Raw genomic sequence first — 22983 nt, forward strand, 5'->3', positions numbered from 1 at the left:
AAGCCCCCCAAAATAAAAAAATGCCCTACCCTATTCTAAAATAAAAAGTTTACAGCTCTTTTACCTCACCAGCCCTTAAAAGGGCCTTTTGCGGGGCATGCCCCAAAGAATTCTGCTCTTTTGCCTGTAAAAAAAACATACAATACCACCCCAACATTACAACCCACCACCCACATACCCCTAATCTAACCCAAACCCCCCTTAAAAAACCTAACACTAAGCCCCTGAAGATCTCCCTACCTTATCTTCACCACGCCGGGTATCACCGATCCGTCCAGAAGAGGTTCCGAAGTCTTCCTCCTATCCGGCAAGAAGAGGTCCAGAAGAGGCTCCGAAGTCTTCCTCCTATCCGGCAAGAAGAGGACATCCGGACTGGCAAGCATCTTCATCCAAGCCGCATCTTCTATCTTCATCCATCCGACGAGGAGCGGCTCCATCTTCAAGACCTCCGGCACGGAACATCCTCTTCTCCCGACGACTAGACGACGAATGAAGGTTCCTTTAAGGGACGTCATCCAAGATGGCGTCCCTCGAATTCCGATTGGCTGATAGGATTCTATCAGCCAATCGGAATTAAGGTAGGAAAAATCTGATTGGCTGATGGAATCAGCCAATCAGATTCAAGTTCAATCCGATTGGCTGATCCAATCAGCCAATCAGATTGAGCTCGTATTCTATTGGCTGATCGGAACAGCCAATAGAATGCAAGCTCAATCTGATTGGCTGATTGGATCAGCCAATCGGATTGAACTTGAATCTGATTGGCTGATTCAATCAGCCAATCAGATTTTTCCTAACTTAATTCCGATTGGCCGATAGAATCCTATCAGCCAATCGGAAATTCGAGGGACGCCATCTTGGATGACGTCCCTTAAAGGAACCTTCATTCGTCGTCTAGTCGTCGGGAGAAGAGGATGTTCCGCACCGGAGGTCTTGAAGATGGAGCCGCACCTCGTCGGATGGATGAAGATAGAAGATGCCGCTTGGATGAAGATGTTTGCCGGTCCGGATGTCCTCTTCTTGCCGGATAGGAGGAAGACTTCGGAGCCTCTTCTGGACCTCTTCTTGCCGGATAGGAGGAAGACTTCAGAGCCTCTTCTGGACCTCTTCTTGCCGGATAGGAGGAAGACTTCTGGATGGATCTGTGATACCCTGCGTGGTGAAGATAAGGTAGGGAGATCTTCAGGGGGTTAGTGTTAGGTTTTTTAAGGGGGGTTTGGGTTAGATTAGGGGTATGTGGGTGGTGGGTTGTAATGTTGGGGTGGTATTGTATGTTTTTTTTACAGGCAAAAGAGCAGAATTCTTTGGGGCATGCCCCGCAAAAGGCCCTTTTAAGGGCTGGTGAGGTAAAAGAGCTGTAAACTTTTTATTTTAGAATAGGGTAGAATCCTATCAGCCAATCGGAAATTCGAGGGACGCCATCTTGGATGACGTCCCTTAAAGGAACCTTCATTCGTCGTCTAGTCGTCGGGAGAAGAGGATGTTCCGCACCGGAGGTCTTGAAGATGGAGCCACACCTCGTCGGATGGATGAAGATAGAAGATGCCGCTTGGATGAAGATGTTTGCCGGTCCGGATGTCCTCTTCTTGCCGGATAGGAGGAAGACTTCGGAGCCTCTTCTGGACCTCTTCTTGCCGGATAGGAGGAAGACTTCAGAGCCTCTTCTGGACCTCTTCTTGCCGGATAGGAGGAAGACTTCGGAGCCTATTCTGGACCTCTTCTTGCCGGATAGGAGGAAGAATTCAGAGCCTCTTCTGGATGGATCTGTGATACCCTGCGTGGTGAAGATAAGGTAGGGAGATCTTCAGGGGGTTAGTGTTAGGTTTTTTAAGGGGGGTTTGGGTTAGATTAGGGGTATGTGGGTGGTGGGTTGTAATGTTGGGGGGGTATTGTATGTTTTTTTTACGGGTAAAAGAGCAGAATTCTTTGGGGCATGCCCCGCAAAAGGCCCTTTTAAGGGCTGGTAAGGTAAAAGAGCTGTAAACATTTTATTTTAGAATAGGGTAGGGCATTTTTTTTATTTTGGGGGGCTTTGTTATTTTTTTAGGGGGCTTAGAGTAGATGTAATTAGTTTAAAATTCTTGTAATCTTTTTTTTTTGTAATTTAGTGTGTGTTTTGTTTTGTAATTTAGTGTTTTGTTTTTTTGTAATTTAGTTTAGTTGATTTAATTGTAGATAATTGTAGGTAGTTTATTTAATTAATTTATTGATAGTGTAGTGTTAGGTTTAATTGTAACTTAGGTTAGGATTTATTTTACAGGTAATTTTGTAATTATTTTAACTAGGTAGCTATTAAATAGTTATTAACTATTTAATAGCTATTGTACCTAGTTAAAATAAATACAAAGTTGCCTGTAAAATAAATATAAATCCTAAAATAGTATTATTTATATTGTAGCTATATTAGGATTTATTTTACAGGTAAGTATTTAGCTTTAAATAGGAATAATTTATTTAATAAAATTTATTTTATTTCGTTAGATTTAAATTATATTTTACTTAGGGGGGTGTTAGGGTTAGGGCTAGACTTAGCTTTAGGGGTTTATACATTTATTAGAGTAGCGGTGAGGTCCAGTCGGCAGATTAGGGGTTAATAAGTGTAGGTAGGTAGCGGCGACGTTGGGGGGGCAGATAAGGGGTTAATAAATATAATATAGGGGTCGGCGGTGTTAGGGGCAGCAGATTAGGGGTACATAGGGATAATGTAGGTTGCGGCGGTGTGCGGTCGGCAGATTAGGGATTAAAATTTTTTATTAGAGTGGCAGCGATGTTGGGGGACCTCGGTTTAGGGGTGCATAGGTAGTTTATGGGTGTTAGTGTACTTTAGAGCACAGTAGTTAAAGGGATACTAACCCCACATTTTTTCTTTCATGATTCAGATAGAGCATGCAATTTTAAGCAACTTTCTAATTTACTCCTATTATCAATTTTTCTTTGTTCTCATGTTATCTTGATTTGAAAAAAGCAGTAATAAAAGGTTAGGAGCCGGCCCATTTTTAAGTTCAGCACCTTGGTAGAGCTGCTGATTGGTTTGCTACATTTAGCCACAAATCAGCAAGTTCTACCCATGTGCTGAACAAAAAATGGTCTGGCTCTAAAGCTTACAGTACTGCTTTTTTAAATCAAGATAGCATGAGAACAAAGAAAAATTGATAATAGGAGTAAATTAGAAAGGTGCTTAAAATCTCATGCTCTATCTTAATCATGAAAGAAAAAAATTGGGTTTAGTATCCCTTTAAGAGCTTTATGAACCGGCGTTAGCCAAGAAAGATCTTAACTCCTGGCTTTTCTCTGCGGTCTTGTCGTTAGAGTTCTAACGCTCACTTCAGCCAAGACTCTAAATACCAGCGTTAGAAAGATCCCATTGAAAAGATAGGATACGCAACTGATGTAAGGGGATCTGCGGTATGGAAAAGTCGCGGCTGGAAAGTGAGCGTTAGACCCTTTCCTGACTGACTCTAAATACCAGCGGGCGGCCAAAACCAGCGTTAGGACCCCCTAACGCTGGTTTGGACGGCTAACGCAGAACTCTAAATCTAGGAGTTAGTATGCTGTCATAGGAGGTAAGTTTCAACAAATTTGACTTTCATTTACTGTAACTTTAAATCCCAAAATTAGTATAAACACTACAGATATTTCAAGATGTACAATGTTTCTACTATATTTATAGCATTATATGATTAAGCTATTCTGTGATCATAGTTGTTGCTAGATCTTTTGAATCACTCATGACAGCCAAACAGGTAACGAAAGACAAATTCGACCAAACCTCCAACGATTTACCATTGTGTACACTGCAAATTTATAAGGATCTCTACTTCAGTCACAATACTTGGTTTTCTTTGAGTTTTTCTTTGCTGTCATCAGATCAGTTTCCATGAATCCCCATTTTTGGGAAATTTCTAGATAAACATCCTTGTGGAGACGAGACACTATTCTCCAGGAAAACTCAGGAAATTTAACAAATAGAAACACATTACTCATTAAAAGGTATCAGTAGTATAAAGTTTAATTAAAATAATTAAATATAAATATAAATATAATAAATCCATATAAGTCAATTGCTTTTATCTTGCTGTGGTAAAGGAAAACCAAGCTCTATATATTTGCATGTATTTATATTGTATACCTTACCACAGTACTCATGTTGTTGGTTAGGTGGGACATTGTCTCTGATTTTAACATTCATGTTTCAGGTATTATGTATTAAGCAGTTAAAAAAGCAAAACACACAATTTGTTGATATTGTAACTATTGATGGGCTTTGCTTTTGAAGCTTGTGTATGTAAATATATATATATATATATTTGCTTTTAATAAATGCAAATAATAATATATTTTGTATTCATATTTTATGTGTTATTCTCTCATCTGACCATTTTTTTGTTTAGGAATTGTAGCAGTAGTGTTTTTCTCTTTGTGTATAATCTTTTTTTTTTTTAATAGCATCAAGCACCACTCCCCTATATTATTAATTTGTTTAGAGAAGTAGCCAGATATTTAGTGGAGATTAGAAGTGGGTTTAATGGATTGTATTCATTAGGCTCAATTTCCATTTTCCGTTTTGATTTCCTGTACAGGAACCAGGCCATAAACAGACCATGTAGATAAGAAAACAAACAAACTGTAGCAATTCTTGTCTATTGTATCTTTAAACAATGAAAAAAACTCTTCAATGAGCCACATAGTGTTTGGATACACTAGATACAGGTGTACCTTATGCATAACTACCCAGAGTGGTAATGTTAACTGAGCGAAGACACCAAAAAAATATGGTATTATAACCTGGAAGAAATAAAAAAAAATATCTTAGGAGGACTAAACCATTCTTTAGATTTCAGGACATAAGCAAAGTATGAAATGGAAAGCACTTGGTCAACCAAGATATAGCACACAATTGATCTACCTTGCAATGGTTAAAGAGGCATAATTGTGAGATTAACTTAAAGTATGCAGAAGTGCTGGATGCTGACTACCCATGTAGTTCAGGGGTCATATGCACAGGAAATGTTTTTATAAAACTGGGGATAGCATTTGTCAGAAGCAAGCGTGTCTGGGAATCCTCTGTAAACACACAGCTTTAAATTATATATATATATATATATATATATATATATATATATATATATATATATATATATATATATATAGTTTTAATTTAAAGGGACTATATGTGAAATACTTTATTTTAATGTGTTTTTAATGTGTTTTGTGCAACTTAATGTAATGGTTGCACTAGAGCAACTTTGGCTGTGCCTACCCTTCTCTGGTAGTGCTGTCAAGTGAAATTAGATATCACGGGCTCACTATCATTAGTCACTTGTAGTCTGACCCTTATCTCAGAATAATAACACAAAAATAACACAATTAAATAACTTAGAGAGTGTAACTTTTGTATTAGAATGGCCCTTGAGCACATGTACATGGATAAAAACATAAATTTGTGAAAAAATACAGTTCTTTTATATAAACAGCCTTCAGGTCAGCAGTGTTTTAGGTAGACACATCCCCGGGTTTGGTTTTCACAAGTTTTATTATACAAATCCAAATAAAAATACTTTTACAATTTCTGTCTCCTGTATCTCCATAATATAACTGGTTTGAGATAAAATAATGAATGAATTCCTTTCTATTTCTGACATACTTTTTTTTTATATTATATTGTGTTTAGAGATATAGAGGGTGTTTAGAAATATATTATATTTAGTAATAAATTGATTCACCCTGGACCTTAGGGGAAAAAGCCTAATATAGATATTTGAGTGAATATAATGTTTCAATTTAAAATTGTGTTACCATGCTCCCCCTTTTTAGGATTTTCTATTAAATAATCTGGACAAAGAAACCTTCAAACCTTTATTGATCAACTTCTCAGCACAGACAACAGCAGCTCAAACTCAAAATATCATTATGTCTAAACTGGACAAAAGGAGGAAAGGAGTTTTTGGTCCTCCCCTAGGAAAGAAAACGGTAACTTTTGTATTTTGTGTAAATATTTGTTTTGGTCATTAAAAGGATAAACTAATGATAATTTAATCCGATTGTGTAAAAAGTAAAACCTATCAGTTATTATCATGAAGTCAGGAGTTTAAGAATAAATTACAACTTTAGAATTACACTGCTTCCAAAGAGAATATAATTCTTTCATCAAATGAAATGGTGCAAACAAAAGCAGAATCCAAATTATAACAGTCTTTGTTTTCTATAATAGGAAAACCAATTAATGCAGCAGAATTCTCAGTTTTTTCCCCTCAGCATTTCTAAACTAATTTACTGCTTCTGCTCAGAATAACACGTATTTTTGTCAAGCTCAATGTCAACTTTTTTGTGTGTGCATAATTATTCCTTATAACGTAATAACTACTATACAGTACCCCACTTTGCTTTTTTTCTTCTTGTATTGAAATCAACTTCATGTGAAGTGTACATTGTATTTGTAATTATAAAGTATGTTTTATATTGTTAGCATTGCAACACACCCTGATTTCATTCATTTAATTATCTTTAAAGGGACATTCATGATTCAGATAGAGCATATAATGTTAAACAACTTTTCAATTGACTTCTGTTATCAAATTTGCTTTGTTCTCTTGGCATCTTTTTTTAAATAGTAAATCTAGGTAGGCTGATAGGAGCAGTAATTGAAAGTATGTATAACATTGCTATAATCATTGTTGCAAACACTGCTGCCAGATGGCTAGAGACACGTGCACGCTCCTGAGCTCACCTTGTATTACTATTTAACAAAGGATACCTAGATAAGTAAGCAACATTTTTAAAAGAACTACATTTAAAATTTGTTTAAATGTCACGCTCTATAATATCCATTCAAGTTTACTTTTGAGTTTACTGTCTCTTTAAAGTTGTACTTTTTTATTTTTTTATTATTTAGTGGTTATATTTATGCAGTCAGAGAGAATAATATTTATATGTTTACTTTAATTAAAAAAACATTTTCTTAACGTGCCCATTTTAAATTTCAGTGTAAACTCTAAGCTATAGTGTGTGTTTGTTCTTAGGTTGTATTTGTAGATGACATTAACATGCCTGCACGAGAAGTGTATGGAGCGCAGCCTCCAGTAGAATTGCTTCGACAATGGTTAGATCATTGGAACTGGTACGATCTTAAGGACTGTTCTATGATTAAACTGGTTGATATACAGATTATGTGCGCTATGGGACCAGCAGGTAATGTTAAAGGATTACTTTCTGTTATAATTTTTAAGCTAAACAACTAACATATTAAAGTTAATAAACATTAATTAAAACCTACTGACCTATATTTTCTCCAAAACGAAGTTTCATAAAGTTCTAAAAGTTATATCTTTTATTCGCCGATGATGTCACGTTATCCTGCCCACTATTTTCAGCACTGCATGTTCAAAATACTTAAACCAATAACTTTGTGTTTAAAGCGCCATTTTGAAACCTAGGTATTGTAAACGGATTGGTACAGAGCAAAGGATACCCACGGAGTGGGTTTGGAAAACAATTAAATTTGCAGACAAGATTTCTGACATACGGTAGAGATATGTTAATGAAATGCTATTGATAAAAAGCGTATTTGGGGTAGTTAGTTAGTAACAGGCATAGAAAATATTTACTTACAGTGGCCCTTTAATGATCAAATATTGTATTTGTTATCTAGGTTTTTTTTATAGCTTTCATTGATAACAAGGTTCATTAAAAAGTGCATTCATTTTGTTCTATATGTATCAGAAATAAATTGCAGGATTGCAGAAGATCTGCAAATAAAATTCATGTTTTACAAGCATTTAAAACTATGAGAAAAAAGGAAAACGTGCAAACACAAGTCTCCTCAAGGGGGCGCTCCACCAAAACTAGACATAAAATCGATCAAATAGGTAAAAAACAAACTGAAACAAAACAATATAAGAAAATATACAGAAATAATACAAATATAGCAGCTCGTGAGTGGCTACTCACAAGCGAATGGCACCCTAGCTAGTAGGGCAGGCTGGCACTTCACAGTTGTCCAGCTAATTTTGTATTATTGCTGTTTTGATGATACTAGGCCATTTGGCGCCTCTGTGTTTTCTTCTTCCAAAGCATTTAAAACTGCCATTTTGATTTTTTTGAGGGAATACTTGTATTTTTTTGCAAATCAAAGCCATGCCCCTGCAGAATTATTGTTAATGTTGTAAATCTTATCTCCTTTGCTGTGGCCAATTAAAGGGACATGAAACTCATTTTTTTTCTTTCCTGATTTAGAAAGAACATGCCATTTTAAACAACTTTCTAATTTACTTCTATTATCTAATTAGCTTCATTCACTTTATATCCTTTGCATAAAGGCATATCTAGATAGGCTCAGTGGCTGCTGATTGGTGGCTGCACATAGATGTTTTGTGTGATTGGCTCACTCATATGCATTGCTATTTCTTCAACAAAGAATATCTAAAGAAGGAAGCACATTAGATAATAGAAATAAATTGGAATGTTGTTTAAAATTGTATTCTCTACCTGAATTGTGAAAGAAAAATTTGGGGTTTAGTGTCCCTTTAAGGACAGATATAAAGAAGCTCCTGCACAAATCAACTAATCAAATTGAAGTATGTAGATAAGTCAATAAGTTGGAATGCACTCCAACCCCTCTAGGCGGAATGGAAGCCTATAATATTCAGATTTAAAGGGACACTGAACCCAAATTTTTTCTTTTGGGATTCAGATAGAGCATGCAATTTTAAGCAACTTTCTAATTTACTCCTATTATCAATTTTTCTTCGTTCTCTTGCTATCTGTATTTGAAAAAGAAGGCATCTAAGCTTTTTTATTACTTCAGTACTCTGGACAGCACTTTTTTATTGGTGGATGAATTTATCCACCAATCAGCAAGAACAACCCAGGTTGTTCACCAAAAATGGGTCGGCATCTAAACTTACATTTTTGCATTTCAAATAAAGATACCAAGAGAATAAAGAAAATTTGATAATAGGAGTAACGCTTAAAATTTCATGTTCTATCTGAATCACGAAAGAAAAAAATTGTGTTCAGTGTCCCCTTAGGTAACAGGAAAGACATTAAGGGGTTAAACATTTCAAAGGACATAAAGTTAACAAAAAAAGAAAATGTTCTAATATGTTACATAATTGTATTATTGCTCTGTTGCTCATACATAACTGTGTTTAGCCCCTGCAAAAGGAATACACAAAACAGCAGTACACAACTGGGAGCTAGCTCACCACATCTCTACAAGAGTAGAGATGTAAAATTCCTGGCAATTTTTGTACCTCTAAAAATTCAGAGCGGAGTACTCATAATTCAAAGTCATTACATTGGGAACATAAAACGGAGTGTGTATAAAAGTATTCTGATTCAAATAAAAGTACAGATTATTCAGTAAATAGTAAATTAAAGTTGTTTTTTAAAACGTTATCTTTTGTTACAAATGAAACTACAAGTCCGGATATGTTAAAGAGATACTATACCCACATTTTTTCTTTCATGAAAGCATGCAATTTTAACCAACTTTATAATTATAATTTTTTTCTTCGTTCTCTTGGTATCTTTATTTAAAAAGCAGGAATGAAAGCTTTGGAGCCGGACCATTTTAGGTTTATCACCTGGGTTGCGCTTGCTGATTGGATTGGCTAAAGCAGTTTTTCCCCAGTTTTTTTCTTTCTCTAATTAAATGGCAATTGTGTGTAGTCACTGGCCATCATCTAGCTCCAAACATTGCATTTCTGCTCCGAGACTATGTACATATGCTTTTCAACAAAGGATATCAAATGACGTAAATTTTAATTTAAATAAAATGTTAATTTTGATTTGCATGCTCTTTGATGCTTTTTTTTTTATAAATGTGAAGGATGCTGGAAAACCTGACAGTGCTTAAATGAACTATTTTAGTGAAGTGGTCACTTTTGCAAACAAGACTTATTCAGACCTTTTGTGTTTTGAAATGGAGCGTCAATGACTTACAGCGACAGAATTAGATTCCAGTTCCAATTTCCTTACCGCTCTCTGCATTGAGGCTCAAATTTTGTCAAACTTAGAAGAGGGTTTCCCTTTGGGTAAGTGTGGGTGAGTTGCACTGGCAAGTGATCACCATGGATTCCAGCCATCCGGGATAGCTGAGTTATCACTAAAGATCTCTTTCTTCAAGCCTAGTATAGCTAAAAATAAAATTACTTCTCCCAGTGAGTGTTTTCAAGCTAAGAGCTCTTTCTTTCTTTTCTTCTTGAGAATGCTTCAGCAGACTCTTTAACCACTAGGGTGTGCATGAATAAGCTTACAGTGAGAAGGATGTGTTGCCCTTTTGTGGGGTCCTCCTTTTAATGTTGATTCGGCAGTCTCCTCCATTGCCTGCCAAGTTTAAAACCCAATGTAATGCTATCACAGTAGCATATAATGGTATTACCTGAAATAAAGTTGTTTTTTTTTTAAAATGCTGGTCTGCTGACCCCCCCCCCCATGCCAAAAAGCTAAAAACAGCTCAGTACAGGTGTTAAATAGCTCAGCACTGAAGGGATTTAAGCACTTATGTCAAGGTAATGATAGTTTCTATGGGCCTGAGGTAGCTGCTCATTATAGCTCCAAGGTTCATCCCATGTTCTTTTCAAACTTCAGGGTAATAGTAACGGGAAAGCTGAAGGCCTTCTGAGCTTCATAGGTATCCATAAACACATTAATATATATTACATATGCATTTAATATTGTTAAATTAATAAAATACCTCTCTTTCCTAACTTGTTTGTACCTACCTCTCAGGATTGCCTGACCTATTTTTTGAAACCCAAATTTTTTTCTTTCATGATTCAGATAGAGAATGTGATTTTAAATAACTTTCCAATTTACTTCTGTTACCTATTTATTTTGTTCTCATGCTAACCTTTGTTGAAAATGATACCTAGGTAGGCTCTGGAGCTGCTGATTTGGTGGCTGTGTTGCACATATATGTATCATGTTATTGGCTCAGCCAATGTGTTCAGCTAGCTCCCAGTAGTGCTTTGATGCTTCTTCAGCAAAGGATACCAAGAAAATGAAGCAAATTAGTTAATAGAAGTAAATTGAAAGCATGTTTAAAATTGTATGTTCTGTCTGAATGATGAAAGTTTGGGGTTTCATATCCCTTTAATGCCATAATATATAATGCTTTATTTATTATTTCTGTTTGTTTTCAATAAATACATATATTTTGCATTTTATCACCTGACTTTTATTTCAATTCAGGTGGAGGAAGAAACCCAGTTACACCACGTTTTTTACGCCATTTCAACACTGTAACAATTAATGAGTTTGATGATAATTCAATGTATACAATATTTTCCAGGATTTTAGACTGGCATTTCACAATAAGGTATGTAACAATAGCTACATATTTATATAATGCAATATTAATATTAATATTGAGATGGAAGCTAATTAAACATTCACTTTGACGTTATAGAGCTACTAATTTTATTTGGACAGGAAATAAAAAAAGATCAAATGGGCAGAATATACAGTTAATGTATTTTCACTTCTAAAAATTAGGTATCATTTTTGTATGATAGTAGTAGCTTAGAAATAATAAGTTTAACACAGACATATTGTTTGCTGCCCATTTCTTCTGTTATGTGTGATCAGTCCACGGGTCATCATTACTTCTGGGATATAACTCCTCCCCAACAGGAAATGCAAGAGGATTCACCCAGCAGAGCTGCATATAGCTCCTCCCCTCTACGTCACTCCCAGTCATTCTCTTGCACCCAACGACTAGATAGGATGTGTGAGAGGACTATGGTGATTATACTTAGTTTTTATAACTTCAATCAAAAGTTTGTTATTTTACAATAGCACCGGAGCGTGTTATTGCCTCTCTGGCAGAGTTTGAAGAAGAATCTACCAGAGTTTTTACTATGATTTTAACCGGAGTAGTTAAGATCATATTGCTGTTTCTCGGCCATCTGAGGGAGGTAAAAGCTTCAGATCAGGGGACAGCGGGCAGATGAATCTGCATTGAGGTATGTAGCAGTTTTTATTTTCTGAATGGAATTGATGAGAAAATCCTGCCATACCGTTATAATGACATGTATGTATACTCTACACTTCAGTATTCTGGGGATGGTATTTCACTGGAATTACTCTGTTAAAAGTACATTAAACCTTTGAATAGGTATTTATTATGTTAAACGTTTTTGCTGGAATGTAGAATCGTTTGCATTTTCTGAGGTACTGAGTGAATAAATGTTTGGGCATTATTTTTCCACTTGGCAGTTGCTTGTTTTAAATTGTGACAGTTTCGTTTCTCTCTCACTGCTGTGTGTGAGGGGGAGGGGCCGTTTTTTGGCGCTCTTTGCTACGCATCAAAAATTTCCAGTCAGTTACTCTTGTATTTCCTGCATGATCCGGTTCATCTCTAACAGAACTCAGGGGTCTTCAAACTTCTTTGGAGGGAGGTAGATTCTCTCAGCAGAGCTGTGAGACTTATATATTGACTGTGATTAAAAAAAACGTTGCTCTGTAATTTTTATGTTTCAAATTTAATTATTGTTACTTTACTAAGGGGAACAAACCTTTGCTAAAAGTTGTGTTGTTTTTAAGGATTGATGCTATAACTGTTTTTCAGTTCATTATTTCAACTGTCATTTAATCGTTTAGTGCTTCTTTGAGGCACAGTACGTTTTTGTTAAATAAGATTGTAACCAAGTTGCAAGTTTATTGCTAGTGTGTTAAACATGTCTGATTCAGAGGAAGATACCTGTGTCATTTGTTCCAATGCCAAGGTGGAGCCCAATAGAAATTTATGTACTAACTGTATTGATGCTACTTTAAATAAAAGCCAATCTGTACAAATTGAACAAATTTCACCAAACAGCGAGGGGAGAGTTATGCCGACTAACTCGCCTCACGTGTCAGTACCTGCATCTCCCGCCCGGGAGGTGCGTGATATTGTGGCGCCTAGTACATCTGGACGGCCATTACAGATAACATTACAAGATATGGCTACTGTTATGACTGAAGTTTTGGCTAAATTACCAGAACTAAGAGGCAAGCGTGATCACTCTGGGGTGAGAACAGAGTGCGCTGATAATACTAGGGCCATGTCTGATACTGCGTCACAGCTTGCAGAGCATGAGGACGGAGAGCTTCATTCTGTGGGGGACGGTTCTGATCCAAACAGATTGGATTCAGATATTTCAAATTTTAAATTTAAATTGGAGAACCTCCGTGTATTACTAGGGGAGGTTTTAGCGGCTCTTAATGATTGTAACACTGTTGCAATACCAGAGAAATTGTGTAGGTTGGATAAATACTTTGCGGTACCGGCGAGTACTGACGTTTTTCCTATACCTAAGAGACTAACTGAAATTGTTACTAAGGAGTGGGATAGACCCGGTGTGCCGTTCTCACCCCCTCCAATATTTAGAAAGATGTTTCCAATAGACGCCACCACACGGGACTTATGGCAAACGGTCCCTAAGGTGGAGGGAGCAGTTTCTACTTTAGCTAAGCGTACCACTATCCCGGTGGAGGATAGCTGTGCTTTTTCAGATCCAATGGATAAAAAATTAGAGGGTTACCTTAAGAAAATGTTTGTTCAACAAGGTTTTATATTGCAACCCCTTGCATGCATCGCGCCGATTACGGCTGCGGCAGCATTTTGGATTGAGTCTCTGGAAGAGAACCTTAGTTCAGCTACGCTGGACGACATTACGGACAGGCTTAGAGTCCTTAAACTAGCTAATTCATTCATTTCGGAGGCCGTAGTACATTTAACCAAACTTACGGCTAAGAACTCAGGATTCGCCATTCAGGCACGTAGGGCGCTGTGGCTAAAATCCTGGTCAGCTGATGTAACTTCTAAGTCCAAATTACTTAATATACCTTTCAAGGGGCAAACTTTATTTGGGCCCGGTTTGAAAGAAATTATCGCTGACATTACAGGAGGTAAGGGCCACGCCCTGCCTCAAGACAAAGCCAAGGCTAAGGCTAGACAGTCTAATTTTCGTCCCTTTCGGAATTTCAAAGCAGGAGCAGCACCAACTTCCACTGCACCAAAACAGGAAGGAGCTGTTGCTCGTTACAGACAAGGCTGGAAACCTAACCAGTCCTGGAACAAGGGCAAGCAGACCAGGAAACCTGCTGCTGCCCCAAAGACAGCATGAACCGAGGGCCCCCGATCCGGGACCGGATCTAGTGGGGGGCAGACTCTCTCTCTTCGCCCAGGCTTGGGCAAGAGATATTCAGGATCCCTGGGCGCTAGAGATCATATCTCAGGGATACCTCCTAGACTTCAAATTCTCTCCCCCAAGAGGGAGATTTCATCTGTCAAGGTTGTCAACAAACCAGATAAAGAAAGAAGCGTTTCTACGCTGTGTACAAGATCTGTTATTAATGGGAGTGATCCATCCGGTTCCGCGGTCGGAACAAGGACAAGGGTTTTACTCAAACCTGTTTGTGGTTCCCAAAAAAGAGGGAACTTTCAGGCCAATCTTGGATTTAAAGATCCTAAACAAATTCCTAAGAGTTCCATCGTTCAAAATGGAAACTATTCGGACAATCTTACCCATGATCCAAAAGGGTCAGTACATGACCACAGTGGACTTAAAGGATGCTTACCTTCACATACCGATTCACAAAGATCATTACCGGTATCTAAGGTTTGCCTTCTTAGACAGGCATTACCAGTTTGTAGCTCTTCCATTCGGATTGGCTACGGCTCCAAGAATCTTCACAAAGGTTCTGGGTGCCCTTCTGGCGGTACTAAGACCGCGAGGAATTTCGGTAGCTCCGTACCTAGACGACATTCTGATACAAGCTTCAAGCTTTCAAACTGCCAAGTCTCATACAGAGTTAGTTCTGGCATTTCTAAGGTCGCATGGATGGAAAGTGAACGAAAAGAAAAGTTCTCTCTTTCCTCTCACAAGAGTTCCATTCTTGGGGACTCTTATAGATTCTGTAGAAATGAAGATTTATCTGACAGAAGACAGATTAACAAAGCTTCTAAATGCATGCCGTGTCCTTCATTCCATTCAACTCCCGTCAGTAGCTCAATGCATGGAGGTGATCGGCTTAATGGTAGCAGCAATGGACATAGTACCCTTTGCACGTCTACATCTCAGACCGCTGCAATTGTGCATGCTGAGTCAGTGGAATGGGGATTACTCAGACTTGTCCCCTACTCTGAATCTGGATCAAGAGACCAGAAACTCTCTTCTATGGTGGCTTTCTCGGCCACATCTGTCCAGGGGGATGCCATTCAGCAGGCCGGACTGGACAATTGTAACAACAGACGCCAGCCTACTAGGTTGGGGCGCTGTCTGGAATTCTCTGAAGGCTCAGGGACAATGGAATCAGGAGGAAAGTCTCCTGCCAATAAACATTCTGGAATTGAGAGCAGTTCTCAATGCCCTTCTGGCTTGGCCCCAGTTAAAAACTCGGGGGTTCATCAGGTTTCAGTCGGACAACATCACGACTGTAGCTTACATCAACCATCAAGGAGGGACAAGAAGCTCCCTAGCAATGATGGAAGTATCAAACATAATTCGCTGGGCAGAGTCTCACTCTTGCCACCTGTCAGCAATCCACATCCCGGGAGTGGAGAACTGGGAGGCGGATTTCTTGAGTCGCCAGACTTTTCATCCGGGGGAGTGGGAACTTCATCCGGAGGTCTTTGCCCAAATACTTCGACGTTGGGGCAAACCAGAGATAGATCTCATGGCGTCTCGCCAGAACGCCAAACTTCCTCGCTACGGGTCCAGATCCAGGGATCCGGGAGCGGTTCTGATAGATGCTTTGACAGCACCTTGGAACTTCGGGATGGCTTATGTGTTTCCACCCTTCCCGCTGCTTCCTCGATTGATTGCCAAAATCAAACAGGAGAGAGCATCAGTGATTCTAATAGCGCCTGCATGGCCACGCAGGACTTGGTATGCAGATCTAGTGGACATGTCATCCTGTCCGCCTTGGTCTCTACCTCTAAGACAGGACCTTCTGATACAGGGTCCATTCAAACATCAAAATCTAACTTCTCTGAAGCTGACTGCTTGGAAATTGAACGCTTGATTTTATCAAAACGTGGTTTTTCTGAGTCGGTTATTGATACCCTGATACAGGCTAGGAAGCCTGTTACCAGAAGGATTTACCACAAGATATGGCGTAAATACCTATACTGGTGCGAATCCAAAGGTTACTCCTGGAGTAAGGTTAGGATTCCTAGGATATTGTCCTTTCTACAAGAAGGTTTAGAAAAGGGTTTATCGGCTAGCTCATTAAAGGGACAGATCTCAGCTCTGTCCATCTTGTTACACAGGCGTCTGTCAGAAAATCCAGACGTCCAGGCCTTTTGTCAGGCTTTAGCTAGGATCAAGCCTGTGTTTAAAACTGTTGCTCCGCCATGGAGTTTAAACCTTGTTCTTAACGTTCTACAAGGAGTTCCGTTTGAACCCCTTCATTCCATTGATATAAGTTGTTATCTTGGAAAGTGTTATTTTTAATGGCTATTTCTTCGGCTCGGAGAGTCTCTGAGTTATCAGCTTTACATTGTGATTCTCCTTATTTGATTTTTCATTCAGATAAGGTAGTTCTGCGTACAAAACCTGGGTTCTTACCTAAGGTAGTCACTAACAGGAACATCAATCAAGAGATCGTGGTGCCTTCCCTGTGCCCGAATCCTTCTTCAAAGAAGGAACGTCTTCTACACAATCTGGATGTAGTTCGTGCCCTCAAGTTCTACTTGCAGGCAACTAAGGATTTTCGACAAACGTCTTCCCTGTTTGTCGTGTACTCTGGTCAGAGGAGAGGTCATAAGGCTTCGGCTACCTCTCTCTCCTTCTGGCTTCGTAGCATAATTCGTTTAGCCTATGAGACTGCTGGACAGCAGCCTCCTGAAAGAATTACAGCTCATTCTACTAGAGCTGTGGCTTCCACTTGGGCCTTTAAGAATGAGGCCTCTGTTGAACAGATTTGCAAGGCTGCAACTTGGTCTTCGCTTCATACTTTTTCCAAATTTTACAAATTTGACACTTTTGCTTCTTCGGAGGCTATTTTTGGGAGAAAGGTTCTTCAGGCAGTGGTTCCTTCTGTATAATGAGCCTGCCTATCCCTCCCGTCATCTGTGTACTTTTGCTTTGGTATTGGTATCCCAGAAGTAATGATGACCCGTGGACTGATCACACATAACAGAAGAAAACATAATTTATGCTTACCTGATAAATTCCTTTCTTCTGTTGTGTGATCAGTCCACGGCCCGCCCTGTTTTTTAAGGCAGGTAAATATCTTTTAAATTATACTCCAGTCACCACTTCACCCTTGGTTTCTCCTTTCTCGTTGATTCTTGGTCGAATGACTGGGAGTGACGTAGAGGGGAGGAGCTATATGCAGCTCTGCTGGGTGAATCCTCTTGCATTTCCTGTTGGGGAGGAGTTATATCCCAGAAGTAATGATGACCCGTGGACTGATCACACAACAGAAGAAAGGAATTTATCAGGTAAGCATAAATTATGTTTTCCTTTGTGTTAGGATCAATATGGTTAATGATCTGTTTAACAACGGTGGCCTACATGCCAGTCAAGTGTTAGGTATAAATAGCTATAACTGATAGAAAACCGTACCCACCATCTATTAATAAACATTGTTGCTATCCTGTTTCCAGTTAGTTTCTGAAATACCTGAAAAAGCTGCAAGGCGGAATTACTATTTATATGGCATGTAATATGCTTCTAGACCCTAACCACATAATTAATTCTAACCTGCTAGCCATAAATTAGCCCTTTACCCCAGCATATTAAACATCACTGCAATTTTTCCTATGCATTAAACATAATTCCAACACTTCCACAGCAACGTAAATTTTCAGCTTTTTGCAGTCAGATATTTTTATAACATACTGATTCTTTAAAGGGACAGTATACACCAATTTTAATATAACTGCATTTAATAAAAACTACTATAAAGAATAATATGCACAGATACTGATCTAAACATCCAGTATAAAACCTTTTAAAAAGCTCCAAGTTTAGCTCTGTTGATGAGGTTAGGCTGGGGCACCCAGTAAAAAGGACTGGGTAACCAGAAAAAGAGCAGACACTCACCCCTCCCCATTTCCCTGCATATGAAAATACCCATTAGACAAACAGGATCAAGCAGTAGTCTGTAAATGAGGGTATACATCTGACACTTTGTGGCTTGGTTAGGAGTCTGAAAATTAGCACAATGTTTTAAAAAAAATAAGCAAAACTATACATTGTTACAAAAACACTCCCAGATGAGCTGTATAAATGGATCATCTACAACACAGTCATCCAAAGAAAAATCTAGTGTACAATGTTCCTTTAAGATATTTTGAAATTAGGAGTGAAATAGGAAGGTTCAATGTCAAAACTGAACACTCTCTCTTTCCCCAATTTCTTTTGACTGGTTTAATCAGGTGACTTGATGCTGAAGTGTAAAATATAAGGACTTAATTATAACATTTAAGATATTTCCTGGAACAAAAGGATCTGCTGCCAAACAAACAAAAAAACATAAACAAAAAAACATGACTTCTGACTTTATCTTTCAAATAACTTAAATTGATGTTTAAATAGAGCTAAAAGTCTACAGACTGCTAAATGTCTCAGCAGTGAACGAGTTATAAAACATCCAATTTCATGGAAATTAATTTCCACTTTAAATATCTGTTAATGTATTACCATGTGCTGTTGTATATCTGGAATTGAAACACTTCCTGAATAATGCAAATGTATTATATTGACACCATTACATAATGAATTCAGCATAAAGTAAACATCTCACTTATTAACTGAAGGAATATTTGGATCCAGACAAATGATTAGCAAGTCATCTATATAGGAATGTAACTATATGTATGGAACTTATACGTTATGGACTCAAAATGCATTTTTGTTGCATTTTAAAATGTATTCTAGTTAAAATACAAAAACAAAGCAAAAACAGATGTTTCTTTAATTAGAAAATGTTTTTCATTTTTATGCTTGTGAGGCATGCTACCCATAAATCAGTGGGGCGTCTGCTTATCAGCCAGTCAGCAATCAAGCATATGGCCAGTTGCACTTCCTGTTAGCTTCAAAATAAGCTACTAAAGAACTTTAGGTTATTTTTAATGCAAAATACTTTTAACATATTTAAATAGTGCTCTTTCATCTCTGGGATGGCCTGTTAAATACACAATCAGGTTCTGTAAATTCATATGACTAACTGGAAATATGTGTCAAATATGTGTTAAGGTTTAAGTGGAAAAGCATGAATTTCATAGTCCTTAACTGTGAGAACAGGATTTATTTGCTATATGAAACCTCTGTCTGAAAGACAAAAAAAGATGAGATCTGATTGCACACCATCTGCACAGAACAAAAATACTGAACAGATAGGGTTAATTCTTTGCCTTTCACCTTTCCACAGGGAAATGTTCACCCCCATGGGCAAACATTTCTGCCTTCCAAACAATAACCTTAAATATATCAAAATTGCAGTACTCAAGAGGAAATTCATAGAGAAGGGAAAGTTTGAAATACAAACTGATGGCCATGTTTTATATCAGGATTAAATATCATTATAGGATTTTTTCTTTCATGATTCAGACAGAACATGCAATTTTAAGCAACTTTCTAATTTGCTCCTATTATCAAATTGTCTTTGTTCTCTTGATATCTTTATTTGAAAAAGCAGAAATGTAAGCTTACAAGCCGGCCCATCTTCGGTTCAGCACCTGGGTAGGGCTTTCTGATCGGTGTTTAAATGCAACTACCAATCAGCAAGCGCTATCCACGGTGCTGAACCAAAAATGGGCTGGCTTGTAAGCTTACTTTCCTGCATTTTATATGCTTTTTATAAAGATACCAAGAGAACAAAGAAAATTTGATAATAGGAGTAAATAAGAAAGTTGCTTAAAATTGCATGCTCTATCTGACTCATAAAAAAAAATGTGGGTTCAGAATCCCTTTAAAGCCCTTTGCCTGGTGGTAAAATATTTCTTTCATCAGACGGTGAGAGTCCATGAGCCATCACATGTGGGAATATTCCCCTCCTGGCCACTAGGAGGAGGCAAAAGACACCCCAACACACCAGAGCTTTAAACCCCTCAACTTACCATGATCCTCAGTCATTTTCTTTTACCTCCTTGATGAGGAGTGAGGTAAAAGTGAAATGTGAGATCTACTCTCCCTTTGAAAGGCTATCCTCTAACCGATCTGAGGCCTGTATCCTCTTCACAGTAACCTGTTGTTCAGAGGGGCAGACAAGGAGTTATCAGCCAGGCAGTGAAATATCTTTTCTTAGTGTTGCAGGCCTCCCTAGGTGAAATGTGGTCTTGGCCACCAATCCCCTTGGTTGAATATGCTATAACTAATTTACATCCTTGGCATCGTGCTCTCACTGCTTATGATTGGCTCATCTGCTGGAAACAAGTTGCTGCAGCTGAGGTAAGCCCAGTGGAAGGAGGTGGTTATTGGTAAGTACCTGCACCTTACAAGCCCACCAGTTTTTAGTATGAACATGTACTCATGATTTAAATAGTCTGGGGACATATATTATACATCATACACCTTATACTAGAAGTTTTTAGCACTTTTGAAAAACTTTGTTTTTTTATGTTACTCTTGCTTTAAGTTTAGCGCGGTCGGCTTAGTGTGCTCAGATTTTACTTTTGAGCTATGCACAGTTATTTCACTTGTGCTATGTTTCATTTGTTTGTTACATTCGTATTTTAGCTTTTAACGCTCACCAGTAGCGCTGGCACGCTAAGGGTTATCTATTTTAGTTTACTTTTTAGCGCATCCTTTCTGTGCTATAATTCTTTCCTGTACTGTTGTAACCTTATCAGTGTGTAGGAAGTTTCTGATGACCAGTGGAGGTGGTAAGGCATTCTATTCATCAGAGCTGGGCTTTAAATTTATTTGGGCTACAATTGTTTTGTAACCCTTTATATGCTGTGTTATTTACTGTGCAAGCCTTTTACATTTTTTTTCAGGGCTTATTGGAACAGTATCTTATGTAATGTTTACTGTTTACCTCCTAAGGGTTAATCTGTGATATATTGCGCCTTTTTTCTTCCCTTTTGGGGTTAAATATTTGTGTGCTGTCTACTGCATATTTGCTTCTGTTTATCTCTGATACTTAAAAGGGACAGTAAAGTAAAAAAAAAATCTTTCATGATTTAAATAGGGCATGCAATTTTAAACAACTTTCCAATTTACTTTTATTACCAATTTCTTCTACTAGATACGACGAGTCCACAGATTCATCCTTACTTGTGGGATATTATCCTCCTGCTAACAGGAAGTGGCAAAGAGCACCACAGCAGAGCTGTATATATAGCTCCTCCCTTCTCTCCACCCCAGTCATTCTCTTTGCCTATACTAGTAATAGGAAGAGGTAAAGTGAAAGAGGTGTTAAAATTATAGTTTTTATTTTCTTCAAGCAAGACTTTTTTATTTTAAATGGTACCGGTGAGTACTATTTTTCCTCAGGCAGTAGATGGAAGAAGATTTCTGCCTGCAGGTTTATGATCTTAGCAGTTGTCACTAAGATCCAGATGAGTTCCCACAGAATGGCTGAGGAGTACTAGAGAAGCTTCAGTGGGGGGAACGTTTTTCATGCTACAAGCATTGAGGTATGTTCAGTCGTTTATTTCTGGAGAGACTGTGATATTTCAGAACAGGCTGACATAGTTTCCATGAGGGAAAGGGTAAGCAGTAATCTGATGTATAAGAAGGGGTTTTACTGGAGACCTGTGTGTGAATGTTTTTGGGCTAAATGCAGAAAAGGATGGCAGCATGGTTAGACACTGGGGCAACATAACGTTTTTATGGTAGAAACATTTTTTATGTTCACTGTTACTGGGCATTATACTGGAGGTTTTCACATGGCTTATACATTTATTTGGGTTGCAAGTACCCACATGGCTAGTTCCTATACCGCTTCATAGCGTTTTTTTAGGCTGGGAGACATCGCATATGATGGGCGGGGCCTAATTTTCGCGCCTCAGATGCGCAGTTGATTTTCATATGAAGGGTATCTACTTACACTGATGTTTTTCCAGTCCCTAAAAGAATTTTGGACATTGTTACTAAGGAATGGGATAGACCAGGCATTCCGTTCTCTCGCCCTCCTAATTTTAAGAAAATGTTTCCCATATCTGACACCATTCGGGATTCTTGGCAAACGGTCCCTAAGGAGGAGGGAGCTATTTCTACCCTAGCTAAGCGTACAACTATACCTATTGAGGACAGTTGTGCTTTCAAAGATCCTATGGATAAAAAATTGGAGGGTCTTCTAAAGAAATTGTTTATTCATCAGGGTTTTCTTCTACAACCTATAGCGTGCATTGTTCCAGTTACTACTGCAGCAGCTTTTTGGTTCAAGGCTCTAGAGGAGTCTCTTAAGGTTGAGACCCCATTAGATGATATTTTGGATAGATTTAAGGTTCTCAAGCTAGCTAATTCTTTTATTACTGATGCCGCTTTTCAAATGGCTAAATTAGCGTCGAAAAATGCAGGCTTTGCCATTTTAGCGCATAGAGCGTTATGGCTTAAATCTTGGTCTGCTGATGTATCATCAAAATCTAAGCTTTTAGCTATTCCTTTTAAAGGATTACTGGAGGTAAATGTCATGCCCTACCTCAGGATAAGACTGTTAAGATGAGGGCTAAACAAAGAAGCCCGCTGCTGCTACCAAGACAGCATGAAGGGGCAGCCCCCAATCCGGGACCGGATTTAGTAGGGGGCAGACTTTCTCTCTTCTCTCAGGCTTGGGCAAGGGATTTTCAGGATCCCTGGGCATTAGAAATTGTGACCCAGGGGTATCAGCTAGAATTCAAGGATTTTCTCCCAAGAGGGAGATTTCATCTTTCACGTTTGTCTGTAGACCAGACAAAAAGAAAGGTGTTCTTACGCTGTGTAAAAGACCTCTATACCATGGGTGTAATTTGTCCAGTTCCAAAACTAGAACAGGGACAAGGGTTTTACTCAAATCTGTTCGTGGTTCCCAAAAAAGAGGGAACCTTCAGACCGATTTTAG

General features: G+C 38.3%; 1 protein-coding gene across 1 annotated transcript in view; it reads left to right on the forward strand.

The window, feature by feature from the left end:
* Positions 1-22983, forward strand: part of DNAH7 (dynein axonemal heavy chain 7) — a 784664-nt gene that overhangs the window by 287612 nt on the left and 474069 nt on the right. The window contains exons 35-37 of the mRNA XM_053698573.1: positions 5815-5970; positions 7020-7188; positions 11194-11320. Of these exons, the coding sequence (XP_053554548.1) occupies positions 5815-5970; positions 7020-7188; positions 11194-11320 (452 nt within the window). The remainder of the gene's footprint in view (positions 1-5814; positions 5971-7019; positions 7189-11193; positions 11321-22983) is intronic.

This window comes from Bombina bombina, chromosome 1 (genome assembly GCF_027579735.1).
Source record: "Bombina bombina isolate aBomBom1 chromosome 1, aBomBom1.pri, whole genome shotgun sequence".
NCBI lineage: Eukaryota > Metazoa > Chordata > Amphibia > Anura > Bombinatoridae > Bombina > Bombina bombina.